Source organism: Malaya genurostris, chromosome 3, assembly GCF_030247185.1.
Source record: "Malaya genurostris strain Urasoe2022 chromosome 3, Malgen_1.1, whole genome shotgun sequence".
NCBI lineage: Eukaryota > Metazoa > Arthropoda > Insecta > Diptera > Culicidae > Malaya > Malaya genurostris.
This window is the reverse complement of record NC_080572.1, coordinates 15,575,333-15,590,304: the sequence shown is the minus strand read 5'-3', so window position 1 is coordinate 15,590,304 and position 14,972 is coordinate 15,575,333. Positions and strand designations below refer to the sequence as shown.

Genomic DNA, 14,972 nt, shown 5'->3' with positions numbered 1-14,972 from the left:
TGATCACTACCGTCATTGCTGATTGCTCGAAATCACAAAACGTAAACATTAATGGGGGAGATAGTTGAATTTTCACATTGGGTTTCTTCCAGCTCGGTGGCAAGGATAGGGCGCTTCAGCAAGTGCTATCGTAGCCAACATCTGGGGCATTTGGTGGGCAATCAGAGCGCTTAGAGTATGGTAAACAAACATTCGAGCATTTCAATTCGAGTAAAATCTTAATTGCCCTATAGTAGTGATGATATTCTGATCGATAATTTGCGGGGAAGTGCTTTAAAGGGTACTGAATAAACAAGTGGTTTGTAATATCCAAATTTTTGTTAGCCATTCTTCTTCATTGTTTTGGTTTTTGCAGAATGATGCTGGAACACCCATCTGACACCGGTATGTGAGCACCAGCCATTTGAAAGTATACCGATTACGTCGAGCCCCTCGCGTTTCGAGCCCCAAACATTGCGATGTTATGATATTCATCGCGACTCTCAAATTGTGAAAATTATCTCCACTTGATGTCCCAAAACACTGTCTGCTGTATTTAAGGTAAACCGACCAGTTATTGTGAGAGAGTCGACCCAAAATTTACTAATTTTCGTGCACTAAACAAGGTAAACGCGTAAAACAAAAGTATTACTGTTTGTTTGTTTACGTTGCTATCAGCTGATTTTGAAGTTCCGATTTTGATCTCATCAAGATGGTGTCGTGACAGGAGGCCGTGCTGGAAACAGTTTCATGACGTCATAGCAGAGCCTGGTTTCTTCACTATTGTTAATTCTCGGTTGATTTTCCAGAAGGCCGTAACAGCAAGTGACAGTTTCTCTTTGTTCAATCTCTCTTTCGATTATTGTGATGTGATCTAAAAAGATTTTCTTGGATTTCACAGTTCTGTTTGGAAGTCGAACGTTTCGAGCATCATTCTATGCAAAGAGTTAAGTGATAAACGTGTAAACCGCTTGGTAATTGATAGAAGAGAAAGTAAACAAAGAGAAACTGTCACTTGCTGTTACGGCCTTCTGGAAAATAAACCGAGAATTTCACATTTAAGTGCTTAAATCTCGGTTAATTTTTCAAAAGGGCGTATAAGCAAGTGACAGTTTCTCTTTCTTTCGATCATTGTGATGTGATTAAGAAAATTTTCATTGATATCACTATTCTGTTTGAAAGTCGAAAGTTTCGGGTATCATTTCATATAAAGAGTTGAGTGACGGGTATAGCGTGATGGGATAGTCGATGCCTATCACGCAGCCCACCTGGGTTCGATTCCCAACCCCGCACATAGGGCCAGAAAGATTTTCTGGTCCGAAGAGGCGAATGACCTTAAGGTGTTAAAACCTCTATAATTGAAACAAAAAAAAAAATTCTTACAACAAAATAATACCAAAAGATGTTATTCCAATATATTGTGGTTGTAGGATGGTAGATTCAATCAGTCATTACTGCGCTCACAAGAATATTGAACGACGAAACTACATAATTTTTTTTATCCGAAACAATTGAACTGTAATTCCATATGTTTATCTAGTTTGGAATTGTTGACTTCATAATTTAACATGGAATTTCAACGCACAATACGCAACGTCAAGTCGGATCATACAACTCTCAGTTTGACAGTAAAATTTCATGATGCCATTACCACAGACTAACAGACATGACAATATGAGCAAATTCTTATATAAAATAATTTTTCGTGATGCGCTAGCTCCACCTATATTGTACTGCGCGAACTATTTACTATCTGTACACCCCTTGTGTTATGTAAAAGTTTTTTTACTAGTTGGTTTCCCCTCGTTTGTCAACACCGATCAGCTGCTTGCAGGGATGCCTGATTTCATCAAAATATTTGAAAATGAATCGTCACAATAAATTATTGGATTACGTTGATAATATATTTAACTTTTTCGCGATGTTTGAAGGTAACCATTTATTTGACTCAACGTTGTTCATCTAGAATATTTTTTATTGTTTTGGTAGTTTTCACCCGAAATTAAGTGGCGGCAGACCAGAAGCAAGTAAATATTGTAACAAAACGGGTTCGATTTTGTATTGCGTTGGAGGATGAGAAGTAGGCACAATTATGTATATTTTTGGCAATATGTATTAAATCTGTATCCTGCATGAAATTCGCATGGACGTATACAAATCAATACATTACAGGTAATTCTGTATGAATGGCAACTCTGTTGGTGAATGAAAAAAATAAACACAGTCTAGATGACAGACAGGATGTTTTTGATAGGGTAACGTGGCGCCATCATGACACATGTGAGTACTGTCACAGTAAATAAAGGAATATTCGAAATGACCGTTAAAATGATTGAAGAATCTAATTTGAGTGTCCTGTCTGTTAGTCTGTGCCATTACTTCCTTGAATATCAGTTCAAATTGGTTTTAACATATAATATAAATGGATCTCACAACAGATTTACATATTAATTTGTGATTTGTCCGTTGATTGAAAGATTTTTATCTCATCACTGGAATAAAATACTAAAACATAGCTCAGACAGAAAAGCATATTTTTTTCTTTCTTACTTTTTGTGAGATCTGCACGGAAAATAAAAACTACCTATTATTTGACTTCTTTTTACCTAATTTTGAGTACTTCCTTTCATTCGCTCCTTCAATTGTTGTCAAAATACAAAGAGCAAAACCACCCAACAGCGAGAGTTTCGTTCAATAAGCTAAAATTAAGTAAACCGTATTAACTTGAAATTGAGTCAATATGACTCAACTACACGCAGAGAAAATTTTTTTTGATATAACCAATTTTAGGTTTCACGCTACGATTTATTTTGTTAAAATAGTGACAAAAGAAAATCTGGTTTGATAAAGAAAATATTGCTGCTTGAAACTACAAAACATGATAATCAATTTTACTCAGTGTGTTAGCTTCTTTCAAACGACATTTTGATAAAAGCAACGAATATTTCACTTGTGCGTTCCTGTCAATTTCTTGACAAACAATTTCACAGTAAATTCAATTTGAAAATTTTTTATGAATGAACGAACTTTAGATAAAGTTAGGAATTGATGCGCTTTGAATTCACAAAATTTTTAGTTGAAATAAATTACCTTAAATTTAGCTATTTCAACTAACGCTTTTCTTTGTTGAAATTAAACATTTTTGTTTGTTTTTAAAAATAAAATGATTTCTTTCAAACTAATTTACATGGTTATATTTTATACTACTTTTATTTCGATATATCTTGGTTCAATAATTTCTAGAAAACAATTATTTTCAATTTAGAATATTTTTAAGACATTTGATCGTTTCGTCATTCCGTTGCTACTCGATCGAATTATTCACATACCGCAGTAAAGGCCTGTTTTTTTATTTTTATAGCATCCAAACGATTCGGTGCTCCATCAGTCCGGCCAAAACGAGAACCTGCATCAAATATTTTTTGTAAAGAAAATGTATTATGTAATATGATGCAAATTTTTAAAATATACTTAATCATCAATACATACACTTGAATTGTTGCAAACCTCCTAGGAAATGAAAGAAGCAAACTTCTTACGCGGGAGACATAAATGCAGTGGTTTATACGCGCGAGAAAAAACATGTTCTGGTTTATATGATATAAAACTAACGCGGTTCATTTAAACAGTAAACTTAGTTATATTATTACACAAATAATATCATAGATAAATTGAACCAAGTTTTTTCTTGATATGAAGGTATAGCTGGATTGAGTCAACGAGGACATTGCCGAAAACATTAACTTAACTTTGGTTGACATGTAAAAAATTGTTAGTTTATTTCAACAATAAACTCAGCGAGAACAATTATAGTTTTTGTTTGGTTGGACCAAAATTTTGATTCAAATCAAACAGAGATCATTGTTTTTGTTGAAGGGAGAAATTGGTTTGTAACAATCATATTCTAGCTTGAAATTAATATAAATCAAATTTTAAAAACTACTAACTGTTTTGTTATTTTAAACATGCTCAATTTCTCTGCGTGTATAGAGTAAATATAACTCATCTTTGAGTATTTATTTGCACGTGTCTTACGAAAACTACCTAGAGCCACTCTACCTAAAATTAGGTTATTGAACGAAACCCCCAAATTGGGTGGAATGTACTTAAAATTAGGTTGATTTGCGGTTCCGTGTGTATAAATCTGTGTTAAATTGAGGAAATCTGTATATAATGTGTAATCTGCATTAAATCTGTATGACCATGTAAAAATCTGTATAAAGGACTATTCACACACTTCAGCTCCGTGACGGTTCAGTGAAAGTTCCTTTCAGTGCGCCATCAGTGTTTTTTTTTGTCGGAATCCTTCCGTTCTGTTTCCGTGCTGTACCCGTTCCGGCACAGCAAATGCAGTGACATACCAACTTCAGTGAAAATTAAAAAATATCGGTGACGACGAATTTGTGTTTGCCGGATGGACGCTACACTGACGGCGAGTTGCACTGAAACGGTACGGTGCCGGATAGGTGTGAATGCGCGCATAGAAAACGAATGAAATAATATCAGTATCCGTGCACTGAACCGGACCGGGTATGTGTGAATAGTCCTTAATACAGATAAATCTGTATAAATGGCATCTCTGGTTTGAATTGACTAAGTCTTTTCCTAAGACAAGACCTGACAACTGGCTTCTTATTATTCCTTCCAAATCATCCTTCTTGTCATTTTCGCCCTGTGGAACAAAAAACCTAGGACAGGACCAGACAACTGGCTTCTTTTTCCAGAAAAATATTTCTCTTCTTATTCCGGTTGCTCCCTGCTGTAAATAATAAATGTCTCGCGATCACTGTTGCCAGTAGAGATAATTGTTCATTCTGAAAACTTTCTCCCCTTATAACATGTAATTATTCATCATTTGAAAACACTTAGACAAATGTTATATCGGTCAAAAATATAGCTCTGGATTCATTTTGATCAGATGTTTGTTTTGAAGAAAACGTTTAGTTGAAGCAGCTTAATAAATTTTTTTCCAAAACACTCAATTTTGGGTAATTAATTTTTGCAGCTTTATTAACTAAAGTATTCAACATATTGTATTTGAGAAAAATAATAACATACAGAAGTATCCAAAGATTGGGTGCTATTCTCAACCAACAAAATCAATATTCTCGTCCATATCACACTTCGTGATTTCAGGCTTTCTCTTTGTATCATCCAGTGATTGTTAAATGTACTCGTATACTTTCCGCATTGACAGGATTTAAAAACAAATTGAACTTAAATCCTATTGAAATCAATCATTTTGAAAAGATGACCCGAAAAATAAAATATCCAATATCAAGCTACATTGTTACCGACGATACTGACAACACTTTTTCTACCACCCTGCAGTAATCTTGATTTCAACAACTTGTACTTGCTTATGTCAATTTCAACCAATCACGAGCTGGTCCGAAATTGGTCCTAAAAGTGGATTAACAATTGTCAGGTCCTGTCCTAGCAAAAAACCAACGTATCGGCTACAGTGTAGCCATATTTACAGATTTTTTAATAACTTTATGATAAGAAAAAAAATTGATTAAATTTAAATTTTCAGACTCGGCTTTTGATTCGAAATAAACATGAAAAATGTTTTGGTGTATGCATATTTATTATATATTAACGCTTAAAAACAATTTATTGAGCTTTGGTGACAAAACACGAAATATCTCATGTTGAACGCAAAATCGAATCCTTTGTTGACGTATTACAGGATGTTTTGGAAACCGGAAAAAGTCAAGTTTGGATAGAAGTGCTTAGTGCGACCATAGTGTGGAACACAACAGTTCATTCTTCGCGTAAAACTAAACACACTTTCGAGTTTATACTAATTTAACAAATCTGTTTTGGTTACACTTTAATTCACTAAAAAGGAAAACGGCTTGATGCTGATTTTAATTACACAGTGCTACCACTATAAACATTTATTACAAATGAGATTGAAAAAAGTGAAACATTCTCTGAAAATTTTTATTTTCATTGGTGAGCTCAAATTGTACATTTTAATAAACTTGGTATCAGCCCAACTGGATTATTCTAAGCCACATTTAAAGTAGCTCTATCTTCTATGGGAAATAACATCAATTTTTTATACCAAATATAACAGTAATACCTGGTGACCTATCATAAATCTACATTGTGATTACATTCATTGCTTCATTTGTATATTGAATTTATGAATAGTCCTGGCCAATTCAGAGTTTTGGATTACATCTACACGTTCGGTTTAGTAATTATTAGTTCGTCGAATTATATTATTTGGTCCCAACTGTACATCATACACGAAGATAATTTTTCACTTTCTACAAACCGTTAAAATAAACTTCTACGGTTTGTAATATCTGTAAAATGGCACAAATGTGTAATTTATTATGGGGAAAAATGCATGACCAACTCGAATACAGCTGTAGCTCAGTTGGATAAAGCGGCAGGTCTTCTCTAGGATAGAATAAAATCCATTAAATTTACATTCATCGATAGTGTTGAAATCAACGTTAAATGAATGAAACGAGAGCAACACAAAACATTTATAATGTTTTTGATGCGGAATACATCTTTATTTTCTATATAGGAGTGCAAATCAGAAACTCAAGTAAAAATACAAGTAGAAATGTGGTGAGGTTTTAAACACTTACAGCTTAGTCTATTTTGTATCAATTATTTATATTATTACATCATTTGATTGGAAATATTTCTAAGTTTCGATTTGAATGTTTCAAGCCACGTATTTTCAATTATATATGGTTGAAATTTTGATTAGTAGCGAGCAGTGTCGTATTTTGTCTGCTAAAAATCTCCGACATACCGGATTTCCCTGCCATAGACGACGATTTTGAAAGAGTAAGCGATACATCAAAGAGAGAGCATCGCTCTGATTGGTCAATCGATGCAAAAGCGAAGCGTTGGAAGCACGCGAATCTATAAATAGAAGCGAAATTATAGCTAACGTTTCAGTCCTACGCGTAGCATGCTAGAAGCAGGTTGTTGCTAGAGAGCAAGGCAAAAAGTGCCATAAAACGATTTGAAGTTTTAATTGGTATGCTCCGATCTTGTGTCATGCAAGCTCGGATGAAATTCCATGTTATGTCGTTTCACCTGAGAAATTGACAACTACCCCAGGGTAAATTTTGAATACTTAAGATTAATTTCTAATTTATATAAGATGAACTCCATTGATAATGAGAAAAAGTATATCGCTTCAACCGAAATCGCAGAATGGTAATAATGGTAGAGAAACTTAACGCTATAAAATTAAGTGCTTGCATACAAAACTTGAACACAAGCTTGGCCAAGGAAAGCTTAAATAACGAAATCCGTATCGCAAGTATGTACAAAGATATAATTGCATACATTGTTATTCCAAAATAAATTGACAACCGCACTAACACATAGAAAAACGTGATCACCCTACATACCCTACATCGTGCTCTCGAGCAGGGTTATTTTTGACAACACCAAATTAACCGCTCGAGTGTCAAATTTTAACCAAAAGTTAAAATTAACCTCCAAATGGTTCACAGCCTTTGGCCTCAGCCAGACCCTGTCAGCTTGGAGCGAAAAAATCTTCAGTTCAGCAACGCCATCGCACGGCATCACATTCAACATATCATGTCAATTGTATGGGTGCGCAGTGCTGCTATTTTGGCGCGCACGAATTTGTCACTTCTCTTTCCTATTTCTATGTATGAGATTCGATGCGGACTCGCCTGAGGGCGCCATGTTCACAAAAAAGGGTGTTGCCAATGATTTGTTCGTGAAATGTGAAAGCTGGATATCTTGTTAATATGATGTCTTTGCCTCAGCCTAACTACTCGACACAAAATAACCACTCACGTGTCAGATTTTAACCAAAAGTTAAAATTAACCGCGAAATGGTTGACAGCTTTAGGCTGTGAACCATTTCACGGTTAATTTTAACTTTTGGTTAAAATCTGACACTTGAGTGGTTATTTGGTGTCGAGTAGTTAAATTTGACTAAAACTGTGGCCCATTTCAAAATTTGACGGACGGAAAGTTATTTGGGTTTATTTTCCACTGGAAATAATTTCAACTAAAGAATTAATATTAGAATTTTCATTGCGAGATTTTTTTCAGTGTTGGAAAATAACTATCTATCTGTCAAAAATAGCCATGCTCTCGAGCAGGGTTATTTTTGACAACATCGAATTAACCACTCGAGTGTCAGATTTTAACCAAAAGTTAAAATTAACCGCGAAATGGTTCATAGCCTTAAGCAGCCCTTACACGTGACAATATTATTGTCAATCCAAAGTATTGTCAATACCGTCAATCCAATTGACTTGGTAACTTGAGTCCGCATTTTTCGAACAAATCAAGCGTTTGAAGCTTCAAATATTGCAACTGAACATTGAAACATTGAGAGAAGAGTCCATTGTACATATTTGACAGTTTCCTCTCTGGAGAAAAAGTATTGTCGGATTGATGAGCAGTTTTGATTTTTTGACAATATTTTCGTCAATCCAATGAAGTTTCCATTACACGATCAAAAGTATTGTCAATACTCCTTGTATTGACAATAATATTGTCTCGTGTAAGGGCTGCTTTAGAAAGTCTGGCGAAGAGAGATAATCTGACTTTTAGCAGATAAATCTCTCAACCTGGCAACGCTGGTACCAACCTTCAAATTTTCTACACAAATTCTAAAATCAAAACTGTTTACTTGTTTATCAACGACCTGTAGGCTTTGTCTATAAATCTTCTTGTTTGTCGCTTACGAAATATATATTTCATATGAAATAGTAGTTCTAGTTTAAGTAGTCTGCAAAAAATGGACAAATCTACAGAAAATGAAAATAGTCCAAATGCAAAACAGAATAAAAACGGTAATGGTAAGGAACGGTCCAAATTTTCTGATCCTCCGCCACAACAGGCACCACAAAAACCTGTCCCCAAGCGTAAACGGAATAAACGTGCCAAGGATGCGAACGCTCCTAAACATCCCTTGACAGGTGATTATAATAATAGATTAAAGATTTGTAAATAAAAAAAAGCTTATCCGTAGGGTACGTTCGTTACGTTAACGAAAATCGAGATTTGTTCCGGTTTAAAAATCCGACATTAACATCTGTTGAAATAACAAAATTACTGGCAGAAGAATGGGGTACACTAACGGAAGAAGTAAAACGGCCGTTTCTGGAAGCTGCTGAAGCCGACAGAGAACGTTATCACCGAGAGGTTTCGGAGTACAAGCAACAGAATAACAATGAATCTGTCACCAACAACAGCAAAAAATTGAAACTCAATGATGACGATTCTGATACGACCGGTGCCTATCTAAATGGAAAAGACGACAAGCGGGAAATTCGAGTGGGAGATTATGAAATACCGATTTTTACTGATGATTTTTTGGAACATAACAAAGTCATTGATTCTGAACTTAGGATGCTTCGGAAATCCAATATAGACTATGAACAGCAGAATTCGGTACTCGAAAAGCATGTTGAGAATATGGACAATGGAATACAGAAACTGGAGAACGAAACAAATAGTCTAAAGAATCGAAATTTGATACTGAAAAATCATCTTGATAAATTAAGATCGGTGCTGGCGTCAGCACTAGCTGCGCTACCGATTGGAAATGAAAAGAAGGGGGCCACTGTTGACAACATCGACAAGTACATGTCTGAATTGCACCAGATGGCCAAATCGAGTACTCATGGTCACACACTGAATAAAGCAAAGGACATAATTCGTAAGCTGGATTTACAAAACCTGGCAGCGTAAACTGATTTTGAGTCTAATGAGGTGCATGTAGGTTTTAAAATTTTCTCGATCGTATTTTAGTTTTTTTTGTCCTGAATAAACAATCATGTGTTCGAAGAATTGAATTGTGTTGTATAAATCACGTCATCAATTCCTCTGAAAGTCTTGCTTCTTATTCGTTAGCAATGCATATCAGATAAATGTTGAAATCATAAAATACAAACATACCAATGCGGGAGTGCTCATAGGGTGCAAAGCTTTAATGTAGAATAATATATGTATTGATCTTACTTGTAGTCTTACAAGCCAGTTAAAGTATGTTCGATTCCCAACCTGGGAAGATTCTTAGTGTCAGTAGAATCGTAAGTTGTGAATTCGGTTAAAACATAATACCCAAATTCCACAAAAAGAATGTAATGCCAAGACTTTGCTTTGTATGTATTAATAAAAATAAAACATAAGTTTCAATTGAAGCACTGTTGCATAATATATTTTTCACTTTTTGATCGTAATCCTACCAAGATTTTGAAAAACTTTTAATTTAACATGCTTTGTTAGCACTTCACTTCTTAGAAGGTTTTAATGTAAAGTACAGAATCAGCAAACCAATTCCAGCGTAGGTAGCTTTGGCGACCTAAAATTATGATTGATATTCGATCATCTTCTACTATCGAATGTAACCTAATATTTAGTACTACTTACGTTAGCTCGTCCCCTCGCGGTCTCGCTGTTGAAGATTTTGGACAATCCCTTCAGATGAGCATCGTCAACGTGATCACCACCAGCCATTTTGCTAAAGAAAGATCAAGTATATTATGCAATTTTATTTAGATTTGGAGAATACTTACGTTTAGAAATGTGTTTCTTTTCTAGATTAGGTACAAATGGGATCAATCGTTTGACTACCAGCAGAGATGCCAGGTAAAAATTTCAAATATCTGCAGACAGGGTCTGTAAATCTGAAAAAAAATCTGCAGTCAGAAGTATGTCTTGCTGGCAGCAATTTCTATATAAAGTATGACACGCAAAACTGACTTGGTGAGCAAAAAAAAAAAAAGGTCGCGGAAATTTCAAAAGTCTGTAAATATAGACGAAAGTCTGTGAAAATTTCAAAAATCTGCAAAAGTCTGCGAGAATTTTAAAAGTCTGTAAAAGTCTGCACAACAAAAAATGTCTGCAGCACTATACCCCTAATCTGCAGATTTACAGACAAATCTGCAGACCTGGCATCTCTGACTACCAGACAAAATGACAGTACTCAAGATTACACGCTTAGAAAAAGTTACCCTAAATTTGAGTTCAACGAAGGAACTCGTTTTTATGTTACTATTCGCAAGATCAGTCTAAAAGTTTTAATAACCATTTGTAGCAACAGGTTCTATTTTTTGTTAGTGAGCTCGCGTATTTTAAGAGTGAGTGGCTTAACACAAATGGTGTTATGTCTGCAAAAACTACAATTTTTAGACTGTCCTCTTGGTTGTGCCATCGACGCAGTTATTGTGTCCAGAAGTGATCCGTACTGTGCTTCAGAATGGAAACGAATATGCTCAAGTGTGTCATTTATGAGGAACAAGTGTCTGATTGGTGCCTGAGCAGGACTGACATATGTGTTAAGCTGCGATTGATACACTACTCCAAGTGATCGCCACTTGATATGATATCTCGAAGCTAGAAATCAATTGTAAACGGAATAATAAATAAACACAGTATGATTATTTTATGTATTACGTGTCAATTACTTAATATTTTAATACAATACAATTAAAAAAGGAGCAATTTTACGCAAATTTGGTATATGTATATAAAATTTCATTCAGAATTTAACTAATTAGTCTATTTTTGGCACATGGACAAATAAAGCATTACTCAGTATATGAGTAGATTTTACCCAAAAATCGTTTCCAGTGGAAGAACTCAAATTTGAGTAACTAAGGAACTACTCTAAATTAGCGTTGTTCCACTTTTTCTGTAGATGAGTGGAATCCTACTCATTTTTGAGTAACTATTTTTAAGCGTGTATGTTATGTAATATTGATAAAATGACAGCTTGCACGGTAAATCGGTACTAACATATGGCTATGGCATATCGTACGACAGACCCTTGCAAATGTTACAAAATATTATGCTCATTGCTCGGCTCTACAACTTTCATTTACACAATAAACGATATAATATCGTATATATGAGCCAAATCTACGAAATCACGTAAAACATGCTGGAAATCCATGTTTAAAACTCGATTAATGAGCATTGTTTTTCGTTACTTTCAAAAGGGCCTAAAACACTATATGCCCTGATCACATGTTAGTGCCAAAATTTTCTTTTTCGAAACTAACGATCAGGGATGCCATTCATACAGATTTATCTGTATTATACAGATTTTTACATGCACATACAGATTTCATACAGAATACAGATTTTGTACAGATTTTTCAAACTTAACACTGATTTCTCAAAAAAGGAAAGAATAAAACAATTTTGTTCATCTGAGCTCTCTTTGGTAGTAGTGACGAGATGAGAGTTTTGTAATCAATCGACGAATCACAAATTGATCTAAAAATTTTTAGATGGTGTTGGTAGTTTAAGTTGAGCGCTGAGACCCGACATCAACTTGCAAAGCCAACATTTTAAAAGTATATGAAATTGAAATTATGTTTTGTTGATTCCGATTGGTGATGAAAATTTTAAAGCATTTAATGTTGTCGTTATAGCATGATATGAATATTGAGCGCTCATTCAATTTCTCATTATAAAACCATAAATTTTTGGAATAACATTACCTCAACAAATTTTAATTATAAATATCTCGGTTTTATAGTGGATACAGTTAAATACAGATTTTTCACTCTGGCTAATACAGATTTTCTATGAAAATATGTGGCATCTCTGCTGGCAATAGCATCCGAGTTGCCAGGTCACATTTTGCAACTATTGTTAACTTTCAATAGCGACCCTTATAGTATGTTCACATCTAAGACAAGACCTGACAACTGGCTTCTTATTCTTCCTTCCGAATCATTTTTCTCGTCATTTTCGCCCTGTGGAATAAATACCAACGTATCGGCTACAGTGTAGCCATATTTACAGATTTTTTTTAATAACTATGCTAAGAAAAAAATATTACATTTACATTTTTAGACTTTAGGTTTTTGATTTGAAATAAATATAAAACATGTTTTGGTGAATGCATTTCTTTATTATATATTAATGCTTAAAAACAATTAATTGAGCTTTGATGACAAAACACGAAATATCTCATGTTGAACGATAAGTCGAATCCATTGTTGACGTATTACCGGATCTTTTGGAAACCGGAAAAAGTCAGGTTTGGATAGAAATGCTTAATGCGACCACAGTGTGGAACACAACAGTTCATTCTTCTCGAAAAACTAAACACACTTTTGAGTTTACACTAATTTAACAAATTTTTTTTGGTTACACTTTAATCACAGACTAACAGACATGACAGTATGAGTAAATTCTTATAAAAATCATTTTTCGTGATGCACTAGTTCCACCTATATTGTACTGCGCGAACTATTTACTATCGGTACACCCCTTGTGTTACGTAAAAGTTTTTTTACTAGTTGGTTTCCCCTCGTTTGTCAACACCGATCAGCTGCTTGCAGGGTTGCCTGATTTCATCATAATATTTGATAATGAATCGTCACAATAAATTATTGGATTACGTTGATAATATATTTAACTTTTTTAGCGAAGTTGGAAGGTAAACATTTATTTTACTCAACGTTGTTCATCTAGAATATTTTGAATTGTGTTGGTAATTTTCACTCGAAATTAAGTGACGGCAGACCAGAAGCAAGTAAATATTGTAACAAAACGGGTTCGATTTTGTATTGCGTTGTAGGATGAGAAGTAGGAACAATTCTATATATAGTTTTGGCAATATGTAATTAATCTGTATCCTGCATGAAATTCACATGGAGGTATACAAATCAATATATTACAGGTAATTCTGTATGAATGGCAACTCGGTTGGTAAATGAAAAAAATAAACACAGTCTAGATGACAGACAGGATGTATTTGATAGGGTAACGTGGCGCTATCATGACATATGCGAGTACTGTCCCAACTAAAGGAATATTCGAAATGACCGTTTATATGGTTAAAGAATCTAATTTGAGTGTCCTGTCTGTTAGTCTGTGCTTTAATTCACTAAAAAGAAAAACGGCTTCATGCCTATTTTAATTACACAGTCATTCGTAACCGAATGTTCGAAGTGAGCACACGCGTTTTTTAACAATCGACATCGGTAAGACGAAGGTGCCTATCACAGCAGAGGCTGTAGTATAGGCATTAAATAAAAGTGATAAAAAGTAGCATCCCCGCAAGTGAGTTCTGTCTGTGCACCGGTTTTGTATCGGTATCGACAGTAGACGCTATTGTGCTATCCTCGGGCAGCAGTTATTTCTATTGTTTGCTACCCGCATCGCAGCAGCCAAATCCTGAGTCAAGGTCACGCTGAAGCACAACGAAGGAGTGAAGGAGCAACTCACCTAACAGCTTACCGTGACATACTGTTAAGTATTTTCTCAAACTTTTTCTTTCAACTTTTACTATTCATATATTTTCTTTTCATTTTATTTCTTTCTTTCTCATTTCAAGTGCGGGAGACTTCTTTACTCCCGCACTTTAAATATGAATATTGATGACAGTGGGGGTGTCTCGGAGGAGGGCGAAGCTGAACGAATGAACGAAGAACATTTAGAGGCTGAGTTTGCTTCCGAGATGCCATCTACCCCTCCTATACCATCTCCCCCTCCGATACCATCTCCCTCTCCAATGCCATCTCCCTCTCCGATGCCTCCATCTCCCTCTAAGATATTGCCTGCTCGCCAAAAAGTTTACCAAGACGATGGCTCGGGGGGTCCGTGGGTGGTATACTTCCGGCCCAAATTAAAGTCTCTCAGAGTTTTAAATATTGCTCGGGACCTGGAAAAACATTTCTCGGCAATAAAAACAATAGATAAGGTTTCGCCAAACAAGTTACGCGTTGTTGTGTCCGACCTGAAGCAAGCAAACGAGATTGCTACCAGCGAGTTGTTCACGAAGGAGTACCGCGTGTACGTCCCGTCTCATGTGGTGGAGATCGACGGTGTGGTCCGTGACGAAAGTCTGACAATCGAAGATCTGATGAAGGACGGGGTAGGCCGTTTCAAAAACCCCGACCTTCAACCAGTGAAAATTTTGGAGTGCAAGCAATTGCACTCCAAATCGATAGATGGTAAATTTTACCAATCGGACTCATTTCGCGTGACTTTTGCCGGAT

The 14,972-nt window shown here is 35.3% G+C and overlaps 2 protein-coding genes across 2 annotated transcripts; one reads left to right on the top strand and one right to left on the bottom strand.

Moving 5' to 3' along the window:
- Window positions 1-8,168: 8,168 nt before the first annotated feature.
- LOC131437666 (high mobility group protein 20A) lies at window positions 8,169-9,806 on the top strand. Its single transcript, XM_058607161.1, has 2 exons — window positions 8,169-8,927; window positions 8,981-9,806. The coding sequence occupies exons 1-2, from the start codon at window positions 8,747-8,749 to the stop codon at window positions 9,700-9,702; spliced, it is 903 nt and encodes a 300-aa protein (XP_058463144.1). The 5' UTR covers window positions 8,169-8,746; the 3' UTR covers window positions 9,703-9,806.
- Window positions 9,807-10,143: 337 nt separating this feature from the next.
- Window positions 10,144-10,709, bottom strand: LOC131437667 (ATP synthase membrane subunit K, mitochondrial). Its single transcript, XM_058607162.1, has 3 exons — window positions 10,530-10,709; window positions 10,384-10,474; window positions 10,144-10,315 (listed from the first exon to the last, which is right to left on the bottom strand). The coding sequence occupies exons 2-3, from the start codon at window positions 10,468-10,470 to the stop codon at window positions 10,244-10,246; spliced, it is 159 nt and encodes a 52-aa protein (XP_058463145.1). The 5' UTR covers window positions 10,471-10,474; window positions 10,530-10,709; the 3' UTR covers window positions 10,144-10,243.
- Window positions 10,710-14,972: the final 4,263 nt, after the last annotated feature.

Coding starts and splice junctions, on each gene's coding strand:
- LOC131437666 (XM_058607161.1), top strand. CDS start 8,747: ATGGACAAATCTACAGAAAATGAAAATAGTCCAAATGCAAAACAGAAT. Junction 8,928..8,980: donor TCCTAAACATCCCTTGACAG/GTGATTATAATA, acceptor GCTTATCCGTAG/GGTACGTTCGTTACGTTAAC.
- LOC131437667 (XM_058607162.1), bottom strand. CDS start 10,470: ATGGCTGGTGGTGATCACGTTGACGATGCTCATCTGAAGGGATTGTCC. Junction 10,316..10,383: donor CCGCGAGGGGACGAGCTAAC/GTAAGTAGTACT, acceptor TCATAATTTTAG/GTCGCCAAAGCTACCTACGC.